The sequence below is a fragment of the Pundamilia nyererei genome, unplaced genomic scaffold (genome assembly GCF_000239375.1).
Source record: "Pundamilia nyererei isolate P.nyererei 1_Seehausen unplaced genomic scaffold, PunNye1.0 scaffold00048, whole genome shotgun sequence".
Taxonomy (NCBI): Eukaryota; Metazoa; Chordata; class Actinopteri; order Cichliformes; family Cichlidae; genus Pundamilia; species Pundamilia nyererei.
In genome coordinates this window covers 2190606-2218085 of record NW_005187449.1, presented here as the reverse complement: position 1 = coordinate 2218085, position 27480 = coordinate 2190606, and the positions used below count along the sequence as shown (strand labels likewise).

At 41.4% G+C, this 27480-nt stretch overlaps 1 protein-coding gene across 3 annotated transcripts; it reads left to right on the top strand.

Moving 5' to 3' along the window:
• The first annotated feature begins 1650 nt into the window (after positions 1–1650).
• On the top strand, positions 1651–24444 carry LOC102197191 (sorting nexin-14-like). 3 transcript variants are annotated; one of them, XM_005732746.1, is made up of 29 exons: positions 1651–2173; positions 3487–3607; positions 3726–3799; positions 5962–6040; positions 6135–6178; positions 6272–6359; positions 6987–7071; positions 7212–7368; positions 7762–7837; positions 8135–8179; positions 8610–8699; positions 9188–9302; positions 9541–9696; positions 11216–11340; positions 12037–12095; positions 12411–12434; positions 13443–13575; positions 13667–13853; positions 14058–14141; positions 14432–14532; positions 14720–14828; positions 15719–15759; positions 17071–17187; positions 17862–17976; positions 18532–18696; positions 19619–19714; positions 20723–20814; positions 22350–22406; positions 24288–24444. In XM_005732746.1, exons 1-29 carry the CDS (start codon positions 2037–2039, stop codon positions 24315–24317), a joined length of 2802 nt encoding a protein of 933 aa, XP_005732803.1. In that variant the 5' UTR covers positions 1651–2036; the 3' UTR covers positions 24318–24444. The 3 variants fall into 3 exon arrangements, with proteins under 3 accessions (XP_005732803.1, XP_005732802.1, XP_005732801.1); XM_005732745.1 differs by having other exon boundaries at positions 12393–12434; positions 24291–24444; XM_005732744.1 differs by having other exon boundaries at positions 12393–12434.
• The last annotated feature ends 3036 nt before the right edge of the window (positions 24445–27480 follow it).

Below are 27480 nucleotides of genomic sequence, written 5' to 3'. Positions count from 1 at the left end.
TCCAGAGTGTAACATCCACCCACCTGTGTAAAAAGCGAAATTCCCATGGTGTGGTTCAGAATGTGCTCTGGCACAATCATAAGCATCGCTTGCTACTGAAAACAAGAAAAAAGCCGGTGTTGTGCCAAAAACTGATTTTCGGTATTTGCCAAAAACTGATTGCTCGTATTTAAACTGCTATAAGTAACTTGTTGGGCTATACTATGTGAAACATATGTCAAATGCATCCTTCATGGATGACATAAAGTCATCTTGAGCCACAAACAACATTCGTGTAACAAGGTAGAAGGCGCAATCAGTTTTTGGCAGTGACTTTTATATAACCTTTATTTATGCAGTTAAAAAAATCTCATTAACATTAAAATGTCTTTTGTAAGAGTAAGTTGGCCAAGAGCACAGCAGAAATGGCAGCAAATATTACAATAGTTCTGTAAAAATATTTTAAGTGGTTATAATGTAAGTACAATAACACAGAGTTGTAAAGATACTTAAAAAATGGATAATTTTTTAATTCTCTATATAACCCCTTTGTAAACCCTGTTCACCGAAGTCTATTTACGAATATACGTAAAGATATCACACATAAAAAATACACAGAAACATTGGAAATCAGTTTTTGTAAGACAATCACTTTTTGGCACAACACCCGGTCCTGCTATGGGCTGAACCATTTGTTAATGGTGGAGGGGGGGTAACACTATGCAATATTTTCAATTTTAGCATTTATATTCACTGTTGACTGTAACTACGCTCAAACTGTTAATGCTATCTTATTTTAATAAACAGCACTGTCATATGCAAAACTGGGGTGGCACTTGGGGTGGCAAGGGATCATTTTAGGGTGGCACTTGCCACCCCATGCCACCCTTCTAGATCCGCCCCTGCTGTAGATACCCAAACAGTTCTGAATATCCAATTTAAATCACATCAGAAATGAGAATGTCCTGTCCCCCTGAGCATTAAATTATCGCACAATAAACTTGTTATGAAAAGCCTGATCTCAGATTATTTACTAGTTAAAGAACAGAAACTCGCTTTCTAATGATCAACCCCCAGCATTTCTAATTCTCACTGTAAACTTATCAAAACAAACCGCCTTACCGGAAGTGGCGTTGCTTAGGTCAAGGGTTGCCATGTCTGCTGAAGAAGTTACGGTTTCATACAGTTACAGTAAAATGCTTTACTCAAGAAAGATAATCAAATCTTTTTTTATTCAGCTAATATACAGATTAAATCACGTGACCCAAAGTAATTCACAGCTCGATGTTTAACTGATTTATAAGCAATACTGGGAGTCCAGTGTTTCAATAGAAAATAAATATACAATAATTTTGTTTCTTGGCATATAACTGACTTAATCAGTATATTCTATTAGTATTATTATCTAATTTTGACATTTAAACTAAAAAAAAAAAGATAAGTAATGCTAATATCAAAAAATAAAATTCCGACTGTCCTAAAATCAAAGTAACTAGATGAATCTGATATTTCTTTATTGTTTACACTTTAAAGGACACTTCTTTGTACACACGTAAATAAAATAAATAGTAATCCCTGTTTACTGACGTATCAAGTGGAAAAATCCCACCCTCAGCTTCAGCTGACTGTGCTTGAAACGTGTTTATCTGCTGGTCATGCGCCCATCAGAGAGCCTTTAAAGAGGCGGGTACCGATGATTTTTACGTTTTTCCATAGACCTGGCAACTCGCGGTGCGATTACAACTCTTTCCATCTGTTGAGGAAGTGTGTCAGACGTCGGAAATTATTCCGAAACCACGAAGTGAAAACTTTATAAAGTGAAGAGAGTGGATTTTGTTCGGGAGCAGAGTGCGCAGCAGCCTCGGCTCGTGCCACGGAGCCTGTTTTGTGGCTGTTAGAGTCACGGCTCTGACGCTAAGCGCTACGTTCAGGCTAATGCCCGCGACACCCGGAGGGTCAGCCGTGTACTGTCAAGCTGTGCGGGAGAAAGTCCGGATCAGGCCCGAGCCGTGCCCGGCTGTTTCTGGTCATGTCCGAGCTGCCGCTGCTCTGACCGGATGGCGGGAATACTAACGTGTGTGGAGGACGTGAAGCGGCGGCTTAAAGTGCACGTCCTGCGGGAAGCCGGCCGTCAGTATCCGCTCACCTGCTTCGTCCTGGTGTCTATGCTCGCGCTAACGGTGCTGCTCAACAGGTGAGCTCACATGACCCCATTCACCTGGAAGATTCACCGACGTGCAAAGTGTCAGGCGGTTCGTGTGTAGCACTGTGACCTGCACCTGGTCAGTCAGTAGACCAAGGAGCAGGCGCAGGGCAGAACCTGCCTGAGAATATTTAGTTTTTAAGCTTTGTTCTCTGTCAGAGCACCTCCCCGACATATATCTGTACAACAGAAGTCACAGAACAAACAAAGAGGTGCCAAAGGCAAATTCGGCATACTTTATTTCACAAAATCTTAACACTTGAAATTTCCTCAAACACCACAGGTGGCAGTTTATTAGGCAGGTCTTTCCTGTGTATCTGCCTTTTTTGGTTATGGGTTTCCTCCAAAGAAAAATCAGATTTAATTTGCTTAAGTTTTTCTTAGAAATGACCAAAAAGTAAAATGGGAAGTGCACAGGCATCGGCAAAGCCAGGTAACATACACTCTTTGCCTAAACTAAATGCAGTCCAGTCATGCTTAGGTGTACAGCGTCCCCCTCAAAGGTCCACTGTAAACTAGTAAAACCCCTGTTGGGTACAAATCTTCTTTAGAGGTCGTCACAGTGGACCATCTGCCTCCATCTCACCCTATCCCAGCATCCTCCTCTGTCAACCCTCTGCCTGTACTCCTTCATTACATCCATGAATCTCCTCTGAGGTCTTGTTCTTTTCCTCCTGCCTGGCAGCTCTGAGCTGTACCTCTGATCGACTCATTTATATTCTTTCCATTTCCATCCTGGTCACTCCCATAGAAAATGTTAACATCTTCAACTCTCCCACTTTCAGCTTGAACTCCTGTCTTTTTATTCTTGGACTCTAATGAAATAGTTTTGTATGAGTCTGTCTTATACTGGGCCTTAATGCAGCCCCTTGGTTCAAGGTGTATCTAAAACAAGCTGTTTAATCTCCACTTTTAAGCCAGCTTTGTTCTGATTGGCTGTCCCCTCATAAACAGAAGGTTTGAACAGCAGATGGGTGGAGCTACTCTGCCTCAGATGTTTGTTCTAAATTACATGGATATTTACAATGGGAAGCATGAGTTTGCTCTGTCACACATAAATTATGCAAAATAAAAGCTAGAACCAGTTTCTACTTTTGTTCCTTTACCATGTTTTTGTTTTTCAGATTTTTAAGCTGAAACTATCAAAAACCTCACTTTTTCTTTACTTGCCTGAAATAGAATATATGACCCTTTGTCTGTGGAAATCACGTCCACTGCTGCAGTTCACAGGGAGTGAACACTAGGTGGTGCCCTAGTTCATCTCCTCATTCACATGGAGAGTCTGTGTAATGCTCTCCCTGCAGGTATATTCACATCCTGATGGTGTTCTGGTCGCTCCTGGCTGGTTTTGCCACTTTCTACTGCTCCCTCAGACCAGAGACTCTCCTTCCCAGCGTCCTGTTCACCGGGAAGCCCAGGAGCAGAGTGAGGCACACACCTTTACCTGAGAGGCTCTGACTGAATGATGATTTCTGCACACAGACAGATTTTCTGTGATGAAGTGTACATCTTTACTGACTGATGTTTCTCTTCCTTTGCACAGCAACGGGAGCAGGAACTGTTTCCTCTGGGTCACAGCTGTGCCGTGTGCGGGAAGGTCAAATGCAAGCGTCACCGGTACGTTCACCTGACCTCTGACCCCACATGTTCAGACTAGAAAATGTTTAACAGATGGTGTTAGTCTGAAAGATTAACAGTACTGTCGGCTGATTGGTTAACAGCAGAAAAGATTTGGTCTTAATCAAGGAAACGCACTTCACGATCAGATAATCAAACTTTATTTGTGGATTTTTTCGAGAGCTTCGCAGAGATGGCTGAGCTCTGAGATGTTTCAAAGTAAATCAAACTGCAGAGAAGAGGTACTAGTTCTCAACTATTGTTATTGTTATTTTTAAAAATCTGGCAACATCTTTAAATGCATTCACAACATGAAAACCTCCACTTGTAAATTCCTGTGTGGGGCTTGACACTGACTGGTTAAACTGAGAAGATAACCATCATTTTTCAAACCTCAGAATAAGCCAGATGATAACTGTACCTCAATTCCTCTGCAATTTATTTATGTACCAATTTAACTAAATACATTTGATTAGATATTAACATACAGTTTGTGCCGCCTGTCTGGGCTCTACATGGATATGTTCACCTTTCTGCACTCCTTCCTGGCTGAAGAATTGTAAGTTATAAATAACTACTGTTATGGATTGCTGGCCGTGACTGCACTCAGAGCAGTGAAAGTACAGCCACTGACACCATGTCACGCACGCTGGTCTCTTATCAGTTTACTGCTGTCAGATTTTTCCACAATGCATGTGCAAACCGCCAGAAACAGGCTTCTGGCCTCTCCGCTTGCACAGCTCCAGTGATTGTTGATGGGAGATGGACACGCCCTTTAAACAAATTCTATGCGATTTTTAAGAAGCTTTCAACAACAATTGCTGACTGCTGCCACAAGATGGCAGTGATGTAAAGCCTGGATGCATTTGTTAATCAACAGGTGAGGAGTTCTAGCTGTCTGAGATGAAAGGAGAGAGGTCGCTTTACTTTGGTACATTTTAATTTATGCCTATTTTTAGATCTGACAAGGCAGCCACTGCATGCCTTGCTTGTCCTGACAGATTCAGTAAAAGGACTAGATGATAGTGCATTGCTTCAAATGGAGAAAGTACGGTGACCCTGAGAGGCCAAATGGAATGCCACTTAAGAAAACACCAGCAATAAGAAAAATGCTGCAAAAGCACACAAAACACAACAGAAATAGAAAAAACACAAGGGAAGTGTTTCTGGGGAGACAATAACCCGACGGACCAGTTGCAGGAACCCAAAATATGATAGGTGTGTTTTATCATGATTCATATAATAATGATGATGGATTTTTAGGCTAATAGTCAGGCTAACACACTTACCTCTCATCTTTTCTCTCCTCACAAAATCGATAGATCCTCCACTTCTTTTAAGTGTCTCCCAGCGCAATTCTTAGCATATTTTGGTTCCTGCAACTGGTCCGTCAGGTGATTGTCTCCCCAGAAACACATCCCTTGTGCTTTTGGAAATCAGTTTTTTTTTCCTATTTATGTTTTCTTTTTTCCTATTTCCGTAAGAAAGTCTTGAGGGACGGCTGTTATGAGGAAAGGCATCCCAGAAAGTTAACCAGTGGGACACATCGTTGTGTGCCTCAACTTCACAGGGTGTTTCGCTCTTTTATCCCAAGCTATTCTACCATTTTTTTCCTTCCTTGTTTAGGTTTAGGGATTAAGAGATCTGATCGAGATGATCATATTAAAATCATCTCGATCAGTAGTGGACCTTGGATTCATCGGGTGTTTTTGTCATTATCACTAGACACCCTCATCTAAGAAGGCCCTGCCAGGGTTGATCAGGCCCCGGGGTGTGTCACTGGTTTATGTTAAATTGTTATTTCTCTTCTACTTTCTTCTGTTTAGTTTTCTACAATTTATTTTCTTCTATCAATTCACTGCAACTGAGAAATAATATTTACCTCCTTAATATTTATGGAGCCTGACTTCTTCAAAGGAATAGAAAAGGTGATAGAGAGAATTTAGACAAGAGACAAGATAGGAGAGAGCAGAGAGGAGGGCTGGAAGGAGGCGCCTGATCTGGCATCCCACACCTCCCCCACCGGATCAACTTCAAAGATCAGAACAATCCCCACAACTGAGCAAAGATTCGTGCAGCTCCATCAGTCTTCTTGTAAAAATCCTGCAAACAGACGAAACAATCAATCATAAACCTGACTGACTTTCTTTCATTAACCGCAGGCCGACACTGCTCCTAGAAAACTATCAGCCATGGCTGGACCTGAAGGTTCATTCAAAGGTGGACGCCTCAGTAGCAGAGGTACCTCAGCTCAACAGCTGGACATGAGCTTAAGTGAAACATCCAGATGTGATTATGTGGTCCTCTCTGACCTCTCTACTGCCCTCCCCCGCAGGTGTTCGAGTTAGTCCTTGAGAACTTTGTGTACCCCTGGTACAGGTAGGAGGACAGCTCAAAGCATGTTTTTACCCATGTACTGGTAAAGACGTTTGTGTTTTGTTTTTTTTTTTAAACTGCCGCCTCTGGTTTCAGAGACATCACAGATGACGAGGCGTGTTTGGATGAACTGAGGATGACTTTTCGCTTCTTCGCGTCGGTGCTTGTCCGCCGAGCTCAGAAGGTGATGTTCTTTCTCACAAAACAAACTGTGAGGATTACAGATTTGCTCCACTGAAAATGAGATCAGCAGCTGGTTTAGAGTGAAATCCAGTTTATAAATAGTATGAAATAATATTAAAAAAACCTTCAATGTGTTTCCAAAGCCACAAGTTTTTATGACATTGTTTATGTGGTTGATTTTTAGAAATAAACAGAAGTATAATTCCTCGGGCCTTAAACTAATCAGCTTTGTTTTAATTACTTATCCAATTACAGGTAACGTGTGAAGTTTATTTGATTATAGCCGAGCTGAAAGACAGGAAAAAAATAATCTATATAGTAAAATGCTACATAATAATAATGATAATAAAGATAATAATTAATAATATATTTAGTAACAAAGCTTGTTTGGCTCAATTTTGTTGGAAGTGTCAGTGAACTCTCCTGGAGCCGACTGTCAGTTTTCTGTTTGCTGCAGTGAAATTAAATCAACTGGATTACTCAGATTTCCGTTCAGAAACATGTTCCAAATCTCAAACGGATCGGATGCAGTGCTGTTTTTAATGATTGCCCACCGCCGTGTCTGGTGCCTATTTTTGATGATTTTTGTGTTAATCGTTACTTTTTGTGTGTTTCTCACTGTTGGCAGATTGATATCCCTGCTGTGTTTGCAGACAAAGTGATGAAAGCTGCGATGAAGCACATTGAAATTATTGCAAAAGCCCACCAAAGAGGTATACACGTGTCCGCTCGTGCTTCATTTCTAATATGCGTGTTATATTCAGTCGTCTGTGGGAAGCATGCTGGCTGTGGTTGTGTGGCGTGGGGTTCACTCGGTGCAGGGTTGCACCCTAATATTTATGTCTGTTTGTAGTGAAGACTGTAGACGGCCTGCAGCAGGCGGCTCTGGACGAATATGGCGCCGACCTCCACGTCGCTCTGCACAGCCGGAGAGACGAGCTGCTGTACCTGAGGAAGCTCACGGAGATGCTGTTTCCCTATGTCATGCCTCCCAAAGCCACAGACTGCAGGTACAGAGACGACCGAATGAAGTGTTTTTCTGCATCTGAGACTTTTTGATATTTTCACACCTTCATCGTTCCGCCGTACAGAGACGATTTCTGTTCTTTCTCTTAGATTTCCATTGTAGCTCTCAAACTCTGAACAGGAGATTTTCAGTCCAGTTTCCAGCCATCCATCGATTTCTTCCACTTATCTGAAGTTGGTTTGCAGCTGGTTTCTTCTCAGATACCTTCAAATGTTCTAATCTGTCCATCAAGTTCCAAGTCGGTTGGATCTAAAAAACCATAAACCTTCTCTCTTGCCTCGTTAGGTGTTCTTATACGACTTTAATGCATCGCGGGAGTCTCAGGCAGAGTTTCTGATAAATTTCTGAGCTTTGGTTTTTGCTTCATGTGGTGCAGGTCTCTGGCTCTGCTGCTGCGGGAGGTGATGGCTGGATCCGTCATCCTACCAACCATGGACTTCATGGCCGACCCTGTAAGTAACCACATGATCGCGTTGGTCTGTATCTTTGGTGCATCAGAGTTTGATTTAAAAAAACCAAAACAAATATGTGTACGTAAAATCCCCAAATCAGTTCAGTGTTTTGAACTGTTGAACTGCATTTTCTCAATCACATAAAAATATATAAATTAAAACAAAATTAATCAAGATTATCTGTTAAATTGGTGAAATTATAAATGTTTTATACAATATGAATCCTAATGTGATGATGAAACGCTGTGACAGTATAAAACTTTTTTTACATCATGTCCTGTTTCTCCTCCTTTTCAGGATACAGTGAACCTCATGGTGCTTCTATTTGTTGATGATACTCCAGTAAGTGAACCGCCTTCCTTTTATCTGCGCCCCACAAAATTTAAAGGTCAAGTGTGGAGGAGAGCCGACATTGCTATGACAGACCGTGTCACAGTGTAGATTCAGGAGGCTCATTTTAATCCAGTTATCTCCAGCTGAATTAAAACCAAAACCTTTCACTTCAGCCTGTCAGCTCCTTTATAAGCTCCGCGTTGAGGTTTACCGTTATGAACAAAGCTCTAAACATCAGACCTGAGTCCAGCCAGTAGGTGATCTAAATCCTGCACAGTGGACCTATAACATACAATGTGTCCAGCATGGAAAACAAACACATTAAAGATGAAGAGTCTTTTTTTTTTTTTTTTTTTTCACTCGTTTATACTCAAATCAATTAATTTAATTGTAGTCAAGTGTTCTGAATTAATGGCCTCTTTGAATCTGTCCTGTCCAGCCGGAGCCAGCCACAGAGCCTCCGTCTCCACTGGTTCCATTTTTACAGAAATACGAAGAAACGCATCAAATCAGAAGCCAGAAGCCGTCTGTAAGTACCTCAGAGTGCGACAGGGCAGGAGAAAAGCTTTTCCTCCAGACTGCTGTGACTTCAGCAGCTCAAACTAAGAATGAAGGTCTGATCACACTTCTCCTGATAGAGCTGGGAATTGTTTCTATTTAAAGCAATTTAAGTCAACTTAAACAGCACTTTCCCAACTTCATAAATGTAATAAGTAAATTCAAGTGTATATACATTTACTGAACTGGTGTTTCTAATAACAATAATAATAAACCTTATATGGTAAATAGCCACAACGTTGATCCCTAAAACATGATCCCCTTTTGTTCTTAGCCTGAATAATAATCGAGGGTCTAATTTGAGGTCTGGAGGCTGGTGTAAGGTGTTATTTATAAGTTGTATAAACATGTAGTGATTTATAAAAAAAATAAACATTTTCTGATCAGTTTCCACACAGTGTGAATGTGGCGCAGATTTATTTTTGAAGCTTGTCTGACCCTCCCTGTGTGGTGCTACAGGTGCTGAAGCTGGAGCTGAAAGAGATCAGGGAGCAGCAGGATCTCCTCTTTCGTTTCATGAACTTCCTGAAGCAGGAAGGAGCCGTGCATGTGCTGCAGTTCTGCCTCGCCGTCGGTAGGAGTCCATACATTTGATCTCCTCATACAGCTCATCCTGTAAACAGTTTTGCTCCACTTACATGCAGCAAGCATGAAAATGTTTCTCTGTCAAGCAGTTTGTAACTTGATTAATAAAGTTTTTTATTTTTTATTTTTTATCATTATTATGAGTTCTTAGACATGCAGTGAGGTCCCTGTTGGAGCCTGTTATATAAATGTGTCGGACTGACTATATAAAACTTTTTTCCCCCCAGAGGAGCTTAACGATAAGATCCTTCGTCCGGAACTGAGCGACTCTGAGCTGCTGCATTTGCACGGCGAGGTGGTGCACATGTACGAGACGTACTGCCTCGAGGAGAGCATCGACAAGATCAGCTTCGACCCGTTCATCGTAGAAGAGATAAGGAACGGTGAGAGTTGCTGTTTGCATGATCGTTACCTCGCCTTTAGGCTTTAACACCTGTCACCTGACCTGAAGCTAAATGTGAAAGCTCAGAGATGAGCTGTGTTGTATGATGCTCTGTAACTGCAAGCGGCAGATTGTGAACGGTTTCATTCACATTTCTGAAAATTTAATTGTTAATTTTCTTATGAAATATTCTTCAAATTCCATCAAATTTCTTGATACAGAGTGTTTTGGAAGCGATTAATGTCCAATTCTACACAAGTTTTTTTTTTTTTTTTTAAATCCAGTGATTACCTGTAACAAACTGTCACTGATTTGACCTAAAAAAAAAAAAAAGAAAAGGTCACCAAAAACTACTAAATTATTGCAAATTCACTGCGTTGACCAGTTTACATAGCATTGTTGTTTCTTGGTTAAATAAGCGTGGTCCAAAAGTGGTCCAATGAGCACGATTACAGGTCTAAACACCAGCCAGTCGGTGCCATATGTGGGGCCATCACATTTATCACCATTGTTATTATAACTCAGGTGACTGATTGTGTGAGATTTTCCTGACAGCAGCAGGGCGAAGATGGAAAGTTTTGTTTGCATCGTGGCTCCATTTTCATCCAAATGGTGTTTGATATCGAACATCGTGAGACCCCCTGAACCTGCGCTGGTGAAGATGGTGTTTCATTTCACAGCTTATGGATCCACAGCTGGTGTTTGCATCAGTTTAAACTGAAATATTTTAATATTAATATTTTGTTTCGATCATTAGCTCTGATTATTGACCGTATACACTGCTGGCCATGCAAACTCTTCTGGCACTCAGTTTCTGGGAGTGTAAGCTCATTGCATCAGCTGTGTGCACTGACTGTGTTTTCATGCACATTCTCCCCTGTTAGCCTGTGGGGATATCTCAAGTTTCAAGTTTTATTGTCACGTACAGATAAACAGTGTAGCCACATTTATCATAATGAAATTCTTTGGCTTGTGCTCCTCAGCTTTACATGAGCATGTAGAGAGTGTGCAGTTATATTAAGAAGAAAATAACAGAATTTAGCAGTGTAGTAGTAATAATAATAATAATAATAATAATAATAGGAAAAAAGAAGAGAAAGTATTAAATATGAGAGAATTGAAGACTAGTTGGTATTTACAAGTCTGTGCAAGAGTACACAATGACGGCTGAAGTGTTGGTATATATTTAGTTAAATCCTGTGTTTACTGAGTTGGACACTTTAAATATTTCTGTTTATCTTCTGTGTTTTGCACACGTTCTGGTTATTCTTACAAAGAAAAGAAAATCTGTTTGTGCTTCGTGCGCATAAAGATTTTGGAACCTTGTATGTGTGGACGCTGTTGGAAAACAGCCGCTCAGGTTTAATCGGATCCAAAATTCAGTTCATAGAAACTGTGAAACATGACTGTTACGATGGTGTTTGACGTGCCTGTGTTACCTATGTATATAGCATGTTCTCTAAGCTCTGTAACTCAGTAAGCGGAAGCACGCAGTGACATCAGCTCGTGTTCTCTGTCAGTCGCCAAAGGTCCGTACACTGAGGTGGTGAAGCTGCAGCAGATGCGCTGCCTGTTTGAGGCGTACGAGCATGTCCTGTCTCTACTGGAAAGAGTCTTCACGCCCATATTCTGTCACAGCGATGAGGTAAGACCTCTGCAACCAGACTGACCCACACAAACGCAGCACATCAAAGCACAACATCACAAGGTCACCAGTTTGTGCTTCAGCTGCTAGCTGCCTTGTTTGTTCCACTTTGTCATAGGTGCACGGGTTAACCTGAGCCAAAAGCCCAGCCTCCTCCATACTCTCAGCTTAAGAGCCGATATCCCTAATATGGTTGACGTTACGTTTGTGAGGGGCAGCCAATCAGGAGAAATCGGAAGAATCAGCTCAAACACAGGGACCTAAAAAGTTTTTTTTATCATATTAACTAAGGCTCTGCATCCAAGGTCCAGTGTGTGACACATAAAGATTATTCTGAACTGTGAATCATGCAAAGTTACTCTAGAGTCCAAGAATAGAATTCTGGAGCCGTTAGTGAGTTTAATTTCTTATTCATTAACAGTGTTGAGGTAATAGCTATATATACACGAAGCTGGAAGTTATATAAATGAAGAGGAAGTTGATCTGACTTCTATTTGTTACACTTAAAATACTTTTTTACAGGATTATTTACAGATTCTTTTTCACCAATTTGTCCAAAAACGTACCCGATTTAAATTTGACTGCTTTTGTCCTTTTCTCTGAAATATTTTGATCACACTCCATCGTACATTTATCAGGACTTTCAGAATCTCATATTAGTCACTACTTATGTACCTTTTTCTCTTCTCCGCGCAGTACTTCAGACACCTGCTGAAGGGGGTGGAGTCTCCAGCGAGGAGCTCGAAAGTCAGCAGGTTTGTGATTTGCACTAAACTTCACGTGTTTATTTTGATAGGTGTTTAAAATTTAAAAAAAAAGTAACAATGAAAGGGGGTGGGGGGGAAGCATTTATTCTGAAAACACAGATTTGTCAACACGTGCATAAACACAAACACGTCCGAGTAATTTGGTTTGTTCCTCCTCATTTCGAGCGTTGTGTTCGCAGTGACCACCGTAAACCTTTCACTGTGAGGCAGCACACAATCAGAGCAGCTCACTGTGCTCATGTTTATTTCTCTGAGGTTGTCTTTTGTCCAAACGCCCGTCTTTAGATGCGCTTCTTATTCCAGAAGCTTCAGCTGGGACGAGACCAGGTAAGCACTCGAGCAGCATGTTGCTCGTCTGCACTGAAACTGCCTGCAAACAGCACACGGTACGATGCATGCGGATAGAGCACTGCTGACCGCAGATTTGTTTGCGTGATGCTCGCTCAGCGATTTTAACTTCCTGCTTGAGAAGATGGAATAAAGATGCTGGAGAGTCATTAGAATTTCTCCTTGTGGTCGGATGAGCAGCACTGAGTCTTTGCATCGCATTTGCATTTTTGCCTGACACTGATTTTTCGTTTCTAGTCACTGTTCTTGATTCAGGACTCAGCGGTCGTGCGTTTAGTGCTAGAAAGGCAAACAGATTTTCCCCAGATGTCCTACTAAATACAAAATTCTTGAGGAAGAAGTACAGACATGCTGATGCTGGCTGTCCTTTCTTAGTTCATGCCTGCTGCATGACTTGTGCACCACACAACACGTTTCCAAAGAATTGAGGGCAAAGAACTGTCAATAATAATAATAATGATAATTTAATGATGATAAAAGAATGCACTCCTCTGCAAGTCATTTCAAACCTGTGTTACATAAAAAAGATACAAACCCAAAATCTAATGACATATCTTTAAAAAAAATTCTGGCACATGCTGGAAAAATCGTGTAATGGTTAAAAGAAGAAGTTAATTACTAAGATGATCGTGTATGAAGACGCTTTAGAGAAGTAAAGGAGAGCGAGACCGCGGGAAGTTTATGATGATTTAAGTTTGAGTCCAGATATGAAAACATCTGGAGTGCTATGAAAGCAAACTGAGCTGTTGAGTCTAAAGAGTGTTTATCAAGTTTCCAAGCGCAGACCGAGTGCTGTTAACGGAACGGTGATTCAGCAAAGTGCTCTTTTGTACTTAACTTCATACGAGTTTGACATGATTTGCAGATCATTGTATTCTGGTTACATTTTACTTACACGTCCTAGCGCACAGAGAAATCCTCCGTGTGAATTTGTCCTGCAGTAAATGGAGTCCAGAGAAACGAGATGAAATATTCTGTTATCTTTAGAAACGCGTCCAAAAGAGGGGAGTCGTTTGGTATCAGAGGAATTGGCAGTAAAATCAAAGGCGTGTTTAAGAGCACGACCATGGAGGGCGCCTTACTGCCGTCCAGCGCCATGAATGACGTCGACGACGATATGGTGAGTGCAGCGGCGTTTAAATATAGATCGATGGTTTTTCCACATCGGTGCTCGATGTCTTAGTTGTGAGTCTCCTCTGTCCGTCCTGAAGGTGGAGGAGGCCACAGTTGTGATGGAAGACGACTCCCCCGACGAGCCGGCCATCCCACCTGAACCCCAGAGGAACCTTCTGGCCTGGAGTATCACCATCCCCTACATCGACTTCTACGACGACGACATCAAGAAGGAGCGGATCCTAGTCTTCTCCATCCACGTCGAGCGCAACGACAAAAAGAACGGTGAGCAAGCGGAGAGGAAGGTTCAGGTTCTTCCTGCACAGACGAACCTGAAGATGTTTGTAGGAAAATAACCTTTAATGAGGTTTTATTTGCTCAGAGCAGACATTTGTTTGTTATATAATCAGAAATAGTCCTGTGAGGTAGCCCAGACTCAGTGACTCATCAGTCAGATGATGTAATGGCTTTTGCTCTCGTCTACTTTAGCTGATCACGAAGCAGACAAGTGGTTGGTGCAAAGGAAGTACATGGAGTTCTACGTCCTGGAGTCAAAACTCACCGAATTCCACGGTAATACAGTGTTTACAAAACCAGAGACTGTATATAAGAGATGGACTCTGCTGAAAAAGGGCTGAAAGGTAAAAGTGGAAAGTGAAGTTCTTTGTAATGGCCAACAGATGGAGACTCTGTGATGGCTCTTGCATCTGGTTTTAATGTTAAAGGATTCCACAAACCACAGCCTGGCTATGTCCTTTCTTCGTATACAGTCTATGTACCTACCTCACTTTATCAAATGACCGTGTTATATTTCAGCTGTTGGTATTTTACCCCGTTTTTCCCCCGCTTGACTTTGTTCTCAGGCCCATTTGAAGATGCACAGCTTCCATCCAAAAGAATCATCGGACCAAAGAACTACGAGTTCCTCGAATCTAAAAGGGAAGAATTTGAGAAATATTTGCAGGTATTGGTCAGTCTATAAAGCATCTCGCCCCCAGAAAAACAAACCTAAGAGAAGCAGTAAAGTTATCAGTTAGTCTATGCACCGCTGCTTGGCCTGATGACTTTGAGCGCTTGTTGTATTTTTCTGTAAGTCTTTATTTGAGAGGTGAGCATCAGTCTGACTCTTGGCTCTTTGTGTTTGTGCGCAGGCTCTCCTACAGCATCCGGAGCTCAGCAACAGCCAGCTGCTGTTCGACTTCCTGTCTCCTCTTGTGGAGCATCAGTTCCTGGACAGGATGCTGCCCGATGTCAACCTGGGTACGTAACTAACGCATCGCACATGCCCTCTGTTTTTTTTGGGGGTTTTTTTATGTGACTATTTCAGAGTAGCTGCGCTAATAAAGGGTGCTGTTAGCTCACCTGTAGCCGGTGGAGACCTGGTCCATGTGTCACTACACTGATCTCGCCACAGCTGCAGAGCAGAACGACCACCGTCAGAAACTGCAATCTGCTCCATTATTTAATGTTGCAAAGCAGCATGAGTATGAAGTCAAAATGAAGACTTTGTGCTGCATGTCTTGCACACGTGCAGTCTAAGAGAGTTCATCTTCTCCCACTAAAGAAATAAGACAGTCACTGTCGGTTATTCTGGTTCAAATTCAAACTGACATTGTGGATGGATGGCTCAACGCCATAACTGAAGTCATCTCTTGCATGAAGTAACAAAGCACTCTACCTTGAAAGCTGGCGGTAGCTGCTGGTTTACTGGTAAATGGGGTTTAATCAGCTTGTACTCACTGACTTTTACTCACAGTGAACATGCCTGACCTTTTTCTACTTCGTGTGATTAATAATCAGACAGTGATGCCATCATGTCTGTCTTTACTCAACATTTTTTTTTGCAAATTAAAATCTCTCATTATTACTTTTTTCTTTTAAAATAATTTTATTGTGAAACATTTGTATAAAACTCAGACTGACTTAAGAAAGTGATGAAATAACTAAATAGCATTGGTGTCAGTGGCCGTGTCATGCTTTTATATTAATTGAATTTGTGCACTGTTAACATCAGTGCTTCTGCATTGTAACCTGTATAAAGCAGTTAATGTTACTATGGGAGCAAATATCATAATTTTTCATTCAGCGCTCGCTGCCGCCATCTTTCTGTGTTCGGTTTGTGACTAAAGTGTTTTGTTTTTTTTCTACAGGAAAAATCTTCAAGTCTGTTCCTGGAAAGCTGATAAAGGAGGTGAGTATCTCTTCCTGAGCCGGGGATCTTCTCTGTTTTTCTTTTGACTTTGCGAAGGCATTATCTCAGTTAATGAAGCAAACGTCTCCCGTTATCTGGAGTGATTTTAGAAGCGTGTGAAAGTGCAGCTTCTCTGTGTCCCACCTTTAAAAGCCACGTCTTATTGGTAAGCTGATATTTCCCTCTGCAGACCCAGAATTTCACTGTGAGCCAAAACCAGAAAGCAAAATTACTCACGATTCGTTTTGTGTAACCTCTAGAGTCGCAGGCAGTCACAAGCATTGGGAATATACACACAGATATACAGAAACAGCCGGAAACATGCCAAACCCCACAAACAGAGTCTGTGATCAATGACATCTGGTGTCATGCAGCTGACCCGACCTCTAGGACAAATTCACAGGGTCTCGAAGAAAAACGATGTCTAAAAATACATCTAATCGTTTCCTGTTCCTGATGTTGTTGCCCTGGTTTTTTCATTTAAGGTGGAATTTACCCACAGAGTAGAGCTTTCTTGTATATTCAAGGACGGAGATGTATTTTGGTTATGGTTGTCTTGGTTGGCAGTGTATATAGCTGTAAGCTTAAAAAGTCTGACCTGGGGGCAGTGCTTGAACTTTTTCTTTTTTCTGTGACCCACAAATTTTGCTGTGTCCCACCATACATGAATAATAAATGAATATGTAATGAATCTCGAGCAAATGAGTGGGAAATATCTTCAAGTAAAACAACTGTTTCAGTTTAAAAAAAAAAAATTGTGTTGAGAAAATCGTGAGAAGAATTTCAGGAACCGATACGACAAACATCCTATTCATCAGTGCTCCTGCACTGACGGCCAGAGGGAAGCAAGTCAAAGTCATTGTGAAGTGGATGCTTAAAACAATTAACAATAGAATGAACCTTCCTCACATACTTGTTATAAACGGCCAAAACTCTGTCTTGCCAACTCCCTGAGAATTTGCTGGCAGTTTTCACCAAAAGTCCCAACTGAGTCTTGTTCTTCAGAGTCGTGTTACCGAACCAGGCAGTGATACAGAAAGAAATAACAGGTACAATAAAACTCCTGTAAAATAAGGACAACATTTCAGATAAAAGATCTCATTTTCCGTAAAAAGAACAGTGTTTGGTGAACTTAGTGGCATCAGCATGAGGTTCAAAACACAGTTTACGGTCAAGAAAAATCCCTAAATACTTGTAAACACTCCACAATCTCAATATCAGCAGCTTTAATGATAGTAGGTGATAAGCTATAATAGACTTTCTGCAGATATGTTGCACATGTTGTGAAACTCGCTGACGTGTGTTTTGCAGAGAGGACAGAACCTGGAGCGGTTCCTTCAGTCCTTCGTCAACTCGTGCGAGTCTCCCAAACCCAAACCGAGCCGGCCCGAGCTGACCATCATCAGCCCCACAGCGGGGAACAAGAAGGTAATAAACATCTGTCCTATAAATGCATATGGAAGCTTTAACCCCATGTCTGAGCCTCAGTCATATCCTGGCATTTAGTCATGAATACTTGTAGAAGCCCGGTTCAAAGAAAAGAAGATCTAATCAGTCAATTCAGTTTTTTTTATACAGCACCAAATCACAACAACAGTCACCTCAAGCTGTTATTGTAAGGTAGACCCTACAATAGTACATATGGAGAAAGTCCCAACAATCATAGGACCCCCCATGAGCAAGGACTTTGGCGTCAGTGGGAAGCAAAAACTCCCTTTTAACAGGAAGAAACCTCCAGCAGAACCAGGCTCAGGGAGGGGAGGCCATCTGCTGCGACCGGTGAAAAGGAAAGTTTAATCCTAATCTCAAAAGTACAGATTGTGTCTCCTGAATCCAAGATGGGAGCCTGAAAACTGAAGGTTCTGTGTCCCATTCTACTTTGAAGTATATGCTCTATGAAAGCAACACGGTATTGTGGGGTCACTAGGATAAGATGGGGCCTGATTGTTCAAGACTTTGTCTCCTGTGTGTTATGAACTAAAGATCCTCTGCAGGTGCTCGTCTGTAGCTTAGCCTTGTTTTTTCAATATTTCTTCATGTTTTAAATTACGTCGAGCATTTTAATCGTTACGAGGTAACTGTATGTGCTCGTTGTCCTGCAGCTCGTTAGCAACCTGTTCAAGAACAACGGCAACCTGTCGGAGAGGAAGCACAACCCCAACTTCTTCGCAGAGACGTTCACTGTGGACGGCATGTACGACTATATGATGTATGTCGGTGAGTGAGCCCGAGGAGCCGTTAGCAGCCTCTAAAGGCAAGATCACAGCTTTACAGGAAGTCTGTACAGCCTCTGTCACAGTGTCCGTGTAAGTAACCGAAGTCAGAAACACGACGATGACGGGACCAAATCGCACACATGTGGAAATGCTGGAAGCTGGAATTTCTTGCAGTCAGAACATTTGAGGGAAAAATTACTGAAGGAAAGCATCCAATGATTTCCTTTCTACGTTTCACTCCTCCTGCAGCAGATACTGTGGCCTTTAATGGTAACATGATACACGTTGTACTGATAATCAAAGCAGGGATGAAGACACTTGTGTTAATCACAGACCCACAGTTTAGCTTAGAAAGCAGCCATCGTGCTAACGTGTCCCACCGAAGCTCTTTTTACTTTCGTTTCTTTAAGCAGAGATTTTGCTTTGAACGCGCAGACCTGTTATGATTAGAAGACTTTAGATTGGTCACCTAAAGCCTCTGAGATGTTTCGATCTGTGTTTCTTGAACTGATTCGGGCCTGACTGTCTGTATCCGTCTTGGTGTTTGAACTCGCAGGCCGGGTGGTGTTTCGCATGCCGGACTGGCTGCATCACATTCTGTCTGCTGGGAGGATCTTGTTGAAGAGCACATTCGAAGCCTACATGGATCAGTACATGCAGTTGAAACTGGAGCAGATCCTTCAGGAGCACCGCGTGGTCTCCCTCATCACCCAGCTCCGAGGTAGGACGCCACCCGCACCGATAAAGTCTTTTCTTATTTCCGGCCTCAGTATCGCTGCTTTTAAGATGATTTCCAAGGTGTTCGGATTGTTTATGACCCCAAAAGAAGCGTCAGTATGTGGAAAGGTCTTTTCTTGCTTTTTAAATGTTACACAAAAAAAAGCCTCACGACTCAACCTGAGCATCATTTTAAGCTCCTGCATCACCACGATAGCTGTTCCTTGATCTGAGCTGGTAGGAGTTAAACTTATTGAGCTCAGGATTTGAGTCAACAGTGACTGAACCGGAAAGAAAAGAGAGTCTGAGTATTTTATTAACGTTCAAATCATAAAAATGCAGATCTGAATCCTGTCAGCAATATAAACCTGCAGTTAGTACATCAAAGGGTTGTTTTTTTTATTCCAGAATGATTCCTTTTATCCTTCCTCATCCTGCGAAGGGCTCAAAAGGCTAATCAGAGAGAAGGTTATAACTGCACATAAATCTCAGAAGCTGCATCTGATTTAGGTTTGGCAGATCTCCCATCTCCTCAGGTGTGCCCAGACAGCTTCCAGCATGCTGCCATCATTACATTCCTGCCAGGAAATTGAATTTCTGGGAATTGTCAATTCCTCAATTCCTCACCAATTCCTCACCAAACCCACTGCCTCTAGGCAGTGGGTTTGGTTGATGCCACTGAACTTCTTAACAAATCTTCAGCTGAGGTGAAATCGGAGCACTCGGCACACGTGATCAGCAGCGATGTGTCAATGTGTTGATGCAGAGAACGAAGCACCTTTTAATTGGACAAAAAAACTTGTTTTTGAAGATGATTCATCTTGTGTGACCCTACAGAAAATCTCTGCTTCTGTGCAGATGTTTCAGTTTCCAAAAACAAAGGAGGAAACATTAACTCTGTGATTTGTTCCTGTTCATTTCTGCAGACGCCGTCTTCTGTGAAAGCAGCGAGGAACGAACAGCAGAGGCCAAACAAGCCAGAGCCAAGCAGACGTTCGAGGAGATGATGAAGTACCTGCCAGGTCGGGTTTTAGTTCAGTCACAGTAATCATTAATAAGCAATAATCATCTCCTGGTATGTTTCACGTTGAAGTATTCAGTGAGGCTGTCTCTGCAGACCAGGCCACGCCGGTTTATGACGTCACATCCTGAACTTCCAGCTTCAAAACTCTGACCCGAAGCTGTGCTCAAAGTTTATCTGCTCACTCTGAGACATTATAATTAATAATGGCTGTGCATATCAGCACAACATCGCAGTATACCCTATCATATCAGAACATCAATAAAGATAATAAAGTATGTTACTGTATCAGTGTTAAAATCCGACTCTTCTAAAGTGCCAGTGAACATCTCAGAGCCTGTTTTAAACACGTCACAAATCTGATTTAAAGGGGGTAATAACATTTAGTTAGCTGTGAGCGTGCAGGCAGTTTCTTTTGATCTGTGACTTTAAAAGTAAAAGTGGAAATGAAACCACAAGACCTTTGAGGTGTTCTCACTTCCCAGTTTGCCAGTCATACTGGATCTAAAGTCCCAGTTTAAACACTGGCATTGTCCGTGATGCTTTTCCTTTTGTCATTCACGGTACGGAAGAGATTCATCTGCTTTTAAAGACACAGAGGTTTTCTTACAGCTGGATTCCTGCACAGAACGTAGCTGCTTTAACTACAACCTGGAAACGAGAGCGCCACTTTATCTCCTTCCTGTTATCAATTTGAGTATTTTGTTTCTTACATCTAAAGTTCTGGACTGCAGTTCCAGGTTGCTCTGCTCAGACAAGAGTTTCCAGTGTAATAATATGAATAACTTGTATTAGCCTAGCACTTCATAAAACACACAGTCACAAAGAGCTTGGAAGTTTGAAGAGTGTCTCTGCCGACTGTCCTCCAACTCTTCTACTCTGATCTTATAGACAAACAGTCCTGGTCTTTGCTGTGTGTTTTTTAACAGGTTTCGGGTCAAACTCAATAAATCTGCATGCTTCACATAGTCATGGCTTAATAAAGCTGGACGATGTGCTTCGATTTCAGACTTTGTGGTGAAGTGCATCGGCGAGGAGTCGAAGTATGAAGGTATCCAGCTGCTGTTTGACAGTTTTCAGCAGCCGTTGCTCAACAAGCAGGTAAACAGTCGTTCTCCTAATCCACGGTTCAGCTCAGCATTTACGAGAGCTTCCTGTATGTTCAGGCAGGTTCAACGGTGATGTGTAATGTAATGTTAGGGTGCATTTTTCCATTAGCATCAGGGTGGGTCCAAAGTTTGTGTTCTCCATTCTTTAAGCATCGTTTCAAAAGTACTCATTTGGCACCGGTATCGGATAAAACTTAAACGATACCCTTCCCTATGCATGACGCCTTGCACTAAGCGCTTTCACTTTGTAGAAAAGTGCAGAAATTGTTTGATAGCTTGATTACTCTGATGCCAGCAGACCTTCATCCTATCAGAGAAGAATTTAAAGACACTAACTAACAGGAAGTGTTTAAAACCACTGTGTTAGAAAATATACTTTGTGTCGCTGGCTCTTATACTCAGAAATGTTGGCAAACGCCACGTTTGGACCCACTCAAGTAACTTAGAGGGGCTGTAACTGTGAAAATATTCATAGCACGAAGGTAAAATCTTACATGGATTAATTCAACTTGTCACTGTTACTGTAAATCAGCTGGTTCTAAATGAGTGGGGTGGGAAGTTTATTCAGATTGACTTGATTTTATACAAAGCTGCAAAAGACAGAATCACTGCAGACCTGCAGCCTGTGTAGGCTGTGCTCACAGCTGTCCTGATTTACATGTTTACTGGTCCCAGCTTTTTCACTTACATGTGAATGTTTCCCTTAATTCCCTGTCAGTCCACGAAAGGTTTTAAGTTCCTGTGAGCGGTCCTGAATCTGAGCTTCAGTTAATCACACTTTTCTTCCAGTGTAAATGCTGTAAACATGTGTTAAACGACCACCGCAGCAATGCAAATTTCTGTGCATTCATGTTGGATTTTTCTAGATCTGTTAAACAGATGAGTTCTTCTACATTTTTGCTTGCGAGCTCTGCTGCATTGTGTAGTTTGTTTGCACATAAGTGCAAACACATGCACACACAGTGAAAACAGAAAACACGAGGTTTTTGAAGTCAGGTGCCTTTTTTTTTTTTTCTTCTTCACTGGAAGTGTTCTTTTATAAAGCGCGCACACACACACACACACACACACACACACGCACACGCACGCCAGTACTTGCTTAATGCCACACTCTGAGGATGCAAGCCGATGACTTTCAGTTGAGCCTGTCCTGTTTTCAGCTCATCACTGTGCAGCTCTTCCCACTCACATTGTACTTAAACACCGCTAAATTATTTCTCAGGGATCCTCTCAGGCTGAGTTTACATTAAACTGAGTCATCACTGGTTTATGACTCAGGGATAATTTGCTGCTCTTGCCAATGGTGATGTTTGAGTGAGCAGAAAGACTAAAATGCATGTTTTCTGAACTATAAGATAAATTAATATCTGAAATCAGGAGTGTTTGGATGTTAACTTTCAGTACTGACATACTTCCTGCATGTTTTCACTTTGTCTTACTGGCACAATGAACAGTCAGAGGAGATTAACGTTTCCCCTCTGACTCTAACTGCTGACTCTAACTGGCCTGATCATTTCTCTTCCTCAGATGACGTACGTCCTGCTGGACATCGCTGTGCTGGAGCTTTTTCCTGAACTCAGCAAGGTAAACAGCTGACAGTGGGGAATGTAAAGAAATAAAACAGGATGAGCTAGAAGTTAAGATAAGACGCCATTCTCAGAATATATCAGGCAGGAAAAGACCTGTTCAGGAGTTCACTGTATGTGCACGTTTGCATTTCCAAACATGAGTTTTTTTCCTGGTCAAAACAGATGTTTTACTGCACATTTAAGTGCACGTGGTCTGCAAAAGCAAAAAGGTCTGTTTGACCTTCACCGACAGACATCTGTGCATCTTGAAAATACAGTTTTAACAGCAGATCCTCATTGTGCAATCTTTAACTGCATTTTTTTTATCCTGTCATCCACATAGTGATGAAAATACATTTGAAGGCATTTAATGGATACTTAGGGAATGCTGGACTTATGTTGTGTGTTAGTGAGCAGATTTGTTGCTTAGACAGGAAATAAACTGTTGTAAGCAGCTCAGATTCTCAGTGAGTCTGCTAACCATTAGTGCTGCTGGCTACAGCTGTGGAGGCTCCTGTTGGCATCTACACTAAGTGCTTAGTGCTCATTTAGCAGTTTATGATGCTCGAATCAATATCTAATTAACGATGATGAACGACTGAGTGGATTTGTTCTGATGAATCAATGTCGTGATAGTCAAACTGAGGCTGCAGATTTCTGCAGGTGAGTGTGAATAAGCAGAGGAAATCTACAGATAGCAAAGCTATGCATTAAACTGAATTTTAATTTGACTTATCGTTATTAAAACAAGATGATTGAGATAAAAGGATTGAGTAGTGACCAAAGGAACCAGGATGTTGCAGATACATGTGGAGGAAACTGGTATAAACTGTTGTCCGCTTCCATAGAAACCTGACCACAACAAAGAGCGAGGATGCAGGAGGGAAAAAATGCCCAACATGTTATGTTTCAGTCGGCTGACACTGGGACACAAACACATAGCAACTAGCACATAATGCACCATCGTGAGCATCAGTAGCGCCAAGGATCTCTCTACTTAAGTAGGCGATGTCGTACCTTTAGAAAGATTTCCTGCAGGAGATCAGATCAGGCATTAGAGAGAGGGTAAGGAGTTCAGTAATTTGAGAGTGGTTTGGGCATCTGACAAGGATGCCTCTGGGGGTTTTCTAGATGAGGTTTTCCAGGCACATCCCATCAGGACATGCTGGAGAGATTATATCTCTATATAGTGTTTCCCCAAATAAACTGGAGGAGGTGCCCAGGGACAGGGAGATCTGGGCTTCTCTGCTTAGGCTGCCCGGACCTGGATAAATCAAAGAAAATTAATGGATGATTTATTGTGTCACGATCAGGCTTTATTTTGTTTTTCATCCCCCAAACATTGATTTTTGTTGCTTCTAAAATCAGCTTCTCATAACTGTTCATTTTACTTTAAAGCCAGACTAATTTCACATTGTGAGCAGAGAAATGCATCTCCTTTCACTGCAGCTGTGACGGGAAACCAGGTGATAAGGGATTCAGGCTGGTTTCACCTGAAGCAGCTCTTCAGTTAATGCTACGTTTAGTTTGCATCTTTCCTCCATGTCCCAAGCAAGTGAAACGAAAAACGAAATGCTTCCATCAGCCCTGATTTTTGTTGTTGTTGTTGTTGTTGTTGTTGTTCTTCTTCTTCCTTCTTTGTTGTAAAGCGTCTTTAAAGCTAGTAACATAGGCAGAGTTAGTTCAGCTGGATTCAGATGCAGCCGAGAGCCTGGAACTTTCTCTCTGTGAGAAACCACAGCTCACATGCAGGGCGCAGGCGTCATGCCGACCTCGGTCCTAACCCTGAATGCTGTGATAGTTTAGGGTGATATTTTAGATTGTCACAGATCAGGCGGGCCTCGTTCTCTCAAACACTCGAATGTGACCTCACAGGTGTTTCTTGTTTTCCCCTCAGCAGGGGGCGAAGGAGGCGTTCATCGTGTGACCCGGACGAGGAACCGAACTCCATGCTGGAATGTGCAATACTGTCAGAATATTTCCAAAGGCTCTGAGACCATCTCTGCATTCCGATGTACATTAATGCACTAATAAAGAGATATTTATTGATATCACGCTGCCAGTCGTCTTCTCTGCAAACGCCAAGGAGCTCATCTGCTCATCAGAACTTTTTGCTGCTTCATCTCAGCTCAGCTTCACATATTTTCACTTCTGCTTTAGCTGAACTGTAGTGAAAGGCTTGCTTGGTCTGTTTCACGCTGAAACAAGCTACCTTGCTCTCTTTCAAACCCATCTAGTTTCAGTTGATCTGTGTTAGGAGGTCAAACCTCAGCTACAAACTGGCTAGTTTCCAGTCTCAACGGACCGTGAACTGTCAAGTTGTTGTAAGCTGCAGGAAGCCATAAGCTATAACTTTAGGATAGTTCAGACTTTTTCCTGTTTCCAATTTCTGTGTGCAAACAGAAGAAGACAAAACCATCTGGACAAACGTACAGAAATCTTAATATATGTGCAAACAACATAAAAGTGACGGATTCTGTAATAAAGTTATTTATTACATTATTGCCTGCAGACAGAAAAACATTACATTTTCTGCCTTGATTTAAATTCACAAAGCTCTGTGAAGACTTCTAATGCACAACAATGTGCCAAAGTGAGTCAGAATTTCCATAAAAACAAGGTCAACGAATACAAGAATTAAGCAACAGAGTTCGTTTTTTTGGGGTTTTTTTCCATCTGTGGGTGGACCTTCAAATTACACTCCTTAGATAAGAAACAGTTACTGGAAACATTCTGACTGGCAATCAAAGAGTGGTGATTATCATCCTGTCTGTATGAGTTTACAGTTAGAGGACCACAAACAGACCAACATGAGTTCGGAGAACCCCTGAAAGCTCCTTTCAGGGGTTCTCCAAAAGTAAAAAGAAACATAAAACCTGTCCTGAGTGTGTTTCATTGTCGGCTGCACTCTCAAAGAACGCAGACAGAGAGCAGTTCTGCGGTTTTAATGAGCTTGTTTTCCAGCCTTTGGCAGCTTGTCCTGGTGCAGGCCGGAGCCAGCTAAGTAAATGTTCAGTGCAGCGACTAATAAGGTGCTTCCAACATTAGCAGGCAGCGAGCGTTGTTTGAGAGATCCCTGACACAGAGGAGGCCTTGTTTAGGGTATCGCTGGGAAGCTCTGGTTAAAAAAGAAAATGAGGTAAGTCCTGACAGCCACAGGAATTTCCTGAACTCTGCTACAGGACAAAAAAAAGACGAGGGAAATGGCACAGCCTATTTTCTACCCTAAAAACAGTCTTTGCACATCTTTGATTTTTTTGTTTTAGGGGCAAAATTAAAGGGCTGGCAGTAAAATCTTCCTTAAATACTCATGCTAAACGGAGACAAAAGAAAAAAAATGTGGAAAATGTAACATTTCCGTGACAAAATAGACAGTTTCATTAGGGGAAAAAACTAATTTATGACAAAAATGTAGATTTTGAAAGAAAAATTAAAACTAAGGAAAGATTATGAGAAAACTGGCAAATTTACAAAATACTTTACTTTTACATGTGTTGTAGCTTTCAGTAATACTTTAAATGGCTCAGTATAATGTAAACACTTTTAAAACTTTTAACTTGAATCCAAAATCCTGTTTAAATATGTAGTATATGCAGTTCATCCATCATCACAGGTGTGGTTTTATTAGCTCTAGCTTCATATTTACCATTGAGACATGATCTGTAGAGGTTTTAGCTTTGCTTATTTCAGCTTTTCTGATTTTGACCATTTTTGTTTTTATGCAGAATTGTGACGTCATGTGATAGTTGAGTTCAAATACTGCAGACAAACCGGATAAAGCAATTTAAACATGTTGCAGGACCGATTTTATTTTTTTATTTTTTTATTTTTTTTATTTTTTTTAAAAGGGAAGAGCAAGCAGGCAGCATTTGTGCTCTGTCACAAATTTAATTAACAAAGCTAAATCACTCCAGAGCTTTGCATAAACTCCGAGTCAGGACGGCGTAAACCAACCGAACTGTCTGCAATTCACTCTGCTGCTGCTGACACTTTCATCTTTAACCCTTACAAATATTCAATTCGCCTTTCAAATCATTTCTTTTTAATCTGCACAGAGGAATCTGAGTTTATTTCAACAGCTTAATGTTAAATTTACCATCTTTCATGCATGTAGTAAGAAAGTTAACTACTCAATCACTGCAGTGAAAAGACGTCGCTGAGCTCTTTAAGGGTTTGTAAACGACTTAAAGTTGAGTGGAAACATCTGTGCAACACATAGATTTGAAGGTCACAATCAGCCGTTTACTGTTTTTACATATTTCATTTTGAAATTAAACAACCATTTCTGCCAGCTTCCACACTTCAAAGGCCTAAAATTCCCAAAGATGTGGAAACTTGGCTTGACTTTCCTTGAAAGAAAATTTATTTATCTGCAAGTTGGAGCATTTAGATACAGAGACGTGAAAGGAAACCCCAGTGCCAAGTATCCAAACAGAAAAACAGGAAAGGCAACATGAAACTGAATTTAAAGTCTGAGATGGGGTTATAGACATGACACTGTAAACCAGCTGTTATTAAACCCTTGTTTCGTGAGTTTAAAAGTTCTGAACCTCTAAAAGCTTATGAAGATTTTAGCTGGTTGTTAATTCATTTTTCTCTTTGGCAACTAAAACACACTTTTTCACAAGTCCTGTGACATACACCTGTCACACACCTGTCAGCGGTTTATCCCAGCTGTTGCCTGTGACAGCAGGGATAGGACACCCTTTCACAGCTTCAATCCCACATGATGAAAACACTCTTTAGTGCATTTAAAAGTGGCTCACTTTAATCTCAGGCAGGCTGAACCAGTGAAACTCCTTTTTCTGTTGGTGCAAAGACTTTGATATAGAATATTTAATCTCTGACATATCTTAATATAACAAAATGAAGTGCAATTTCAACAATACCTCCCAGTTTTCTGCATGACTAATGTGTAAAGTAACAGGAAGTACTCTTGCTGCAGCATTTTGGATTAGCTGAAGGCTTTTCAGTGAGTTTTTTGAACATCCTGATGATAATGAATTACAGTAGTCCAGCCTGGAAGTAATAAATGCATGAACTAGTTTTTCAGCGTCACTCTGAGACAGGATATTTCTAACTTTAGAGAT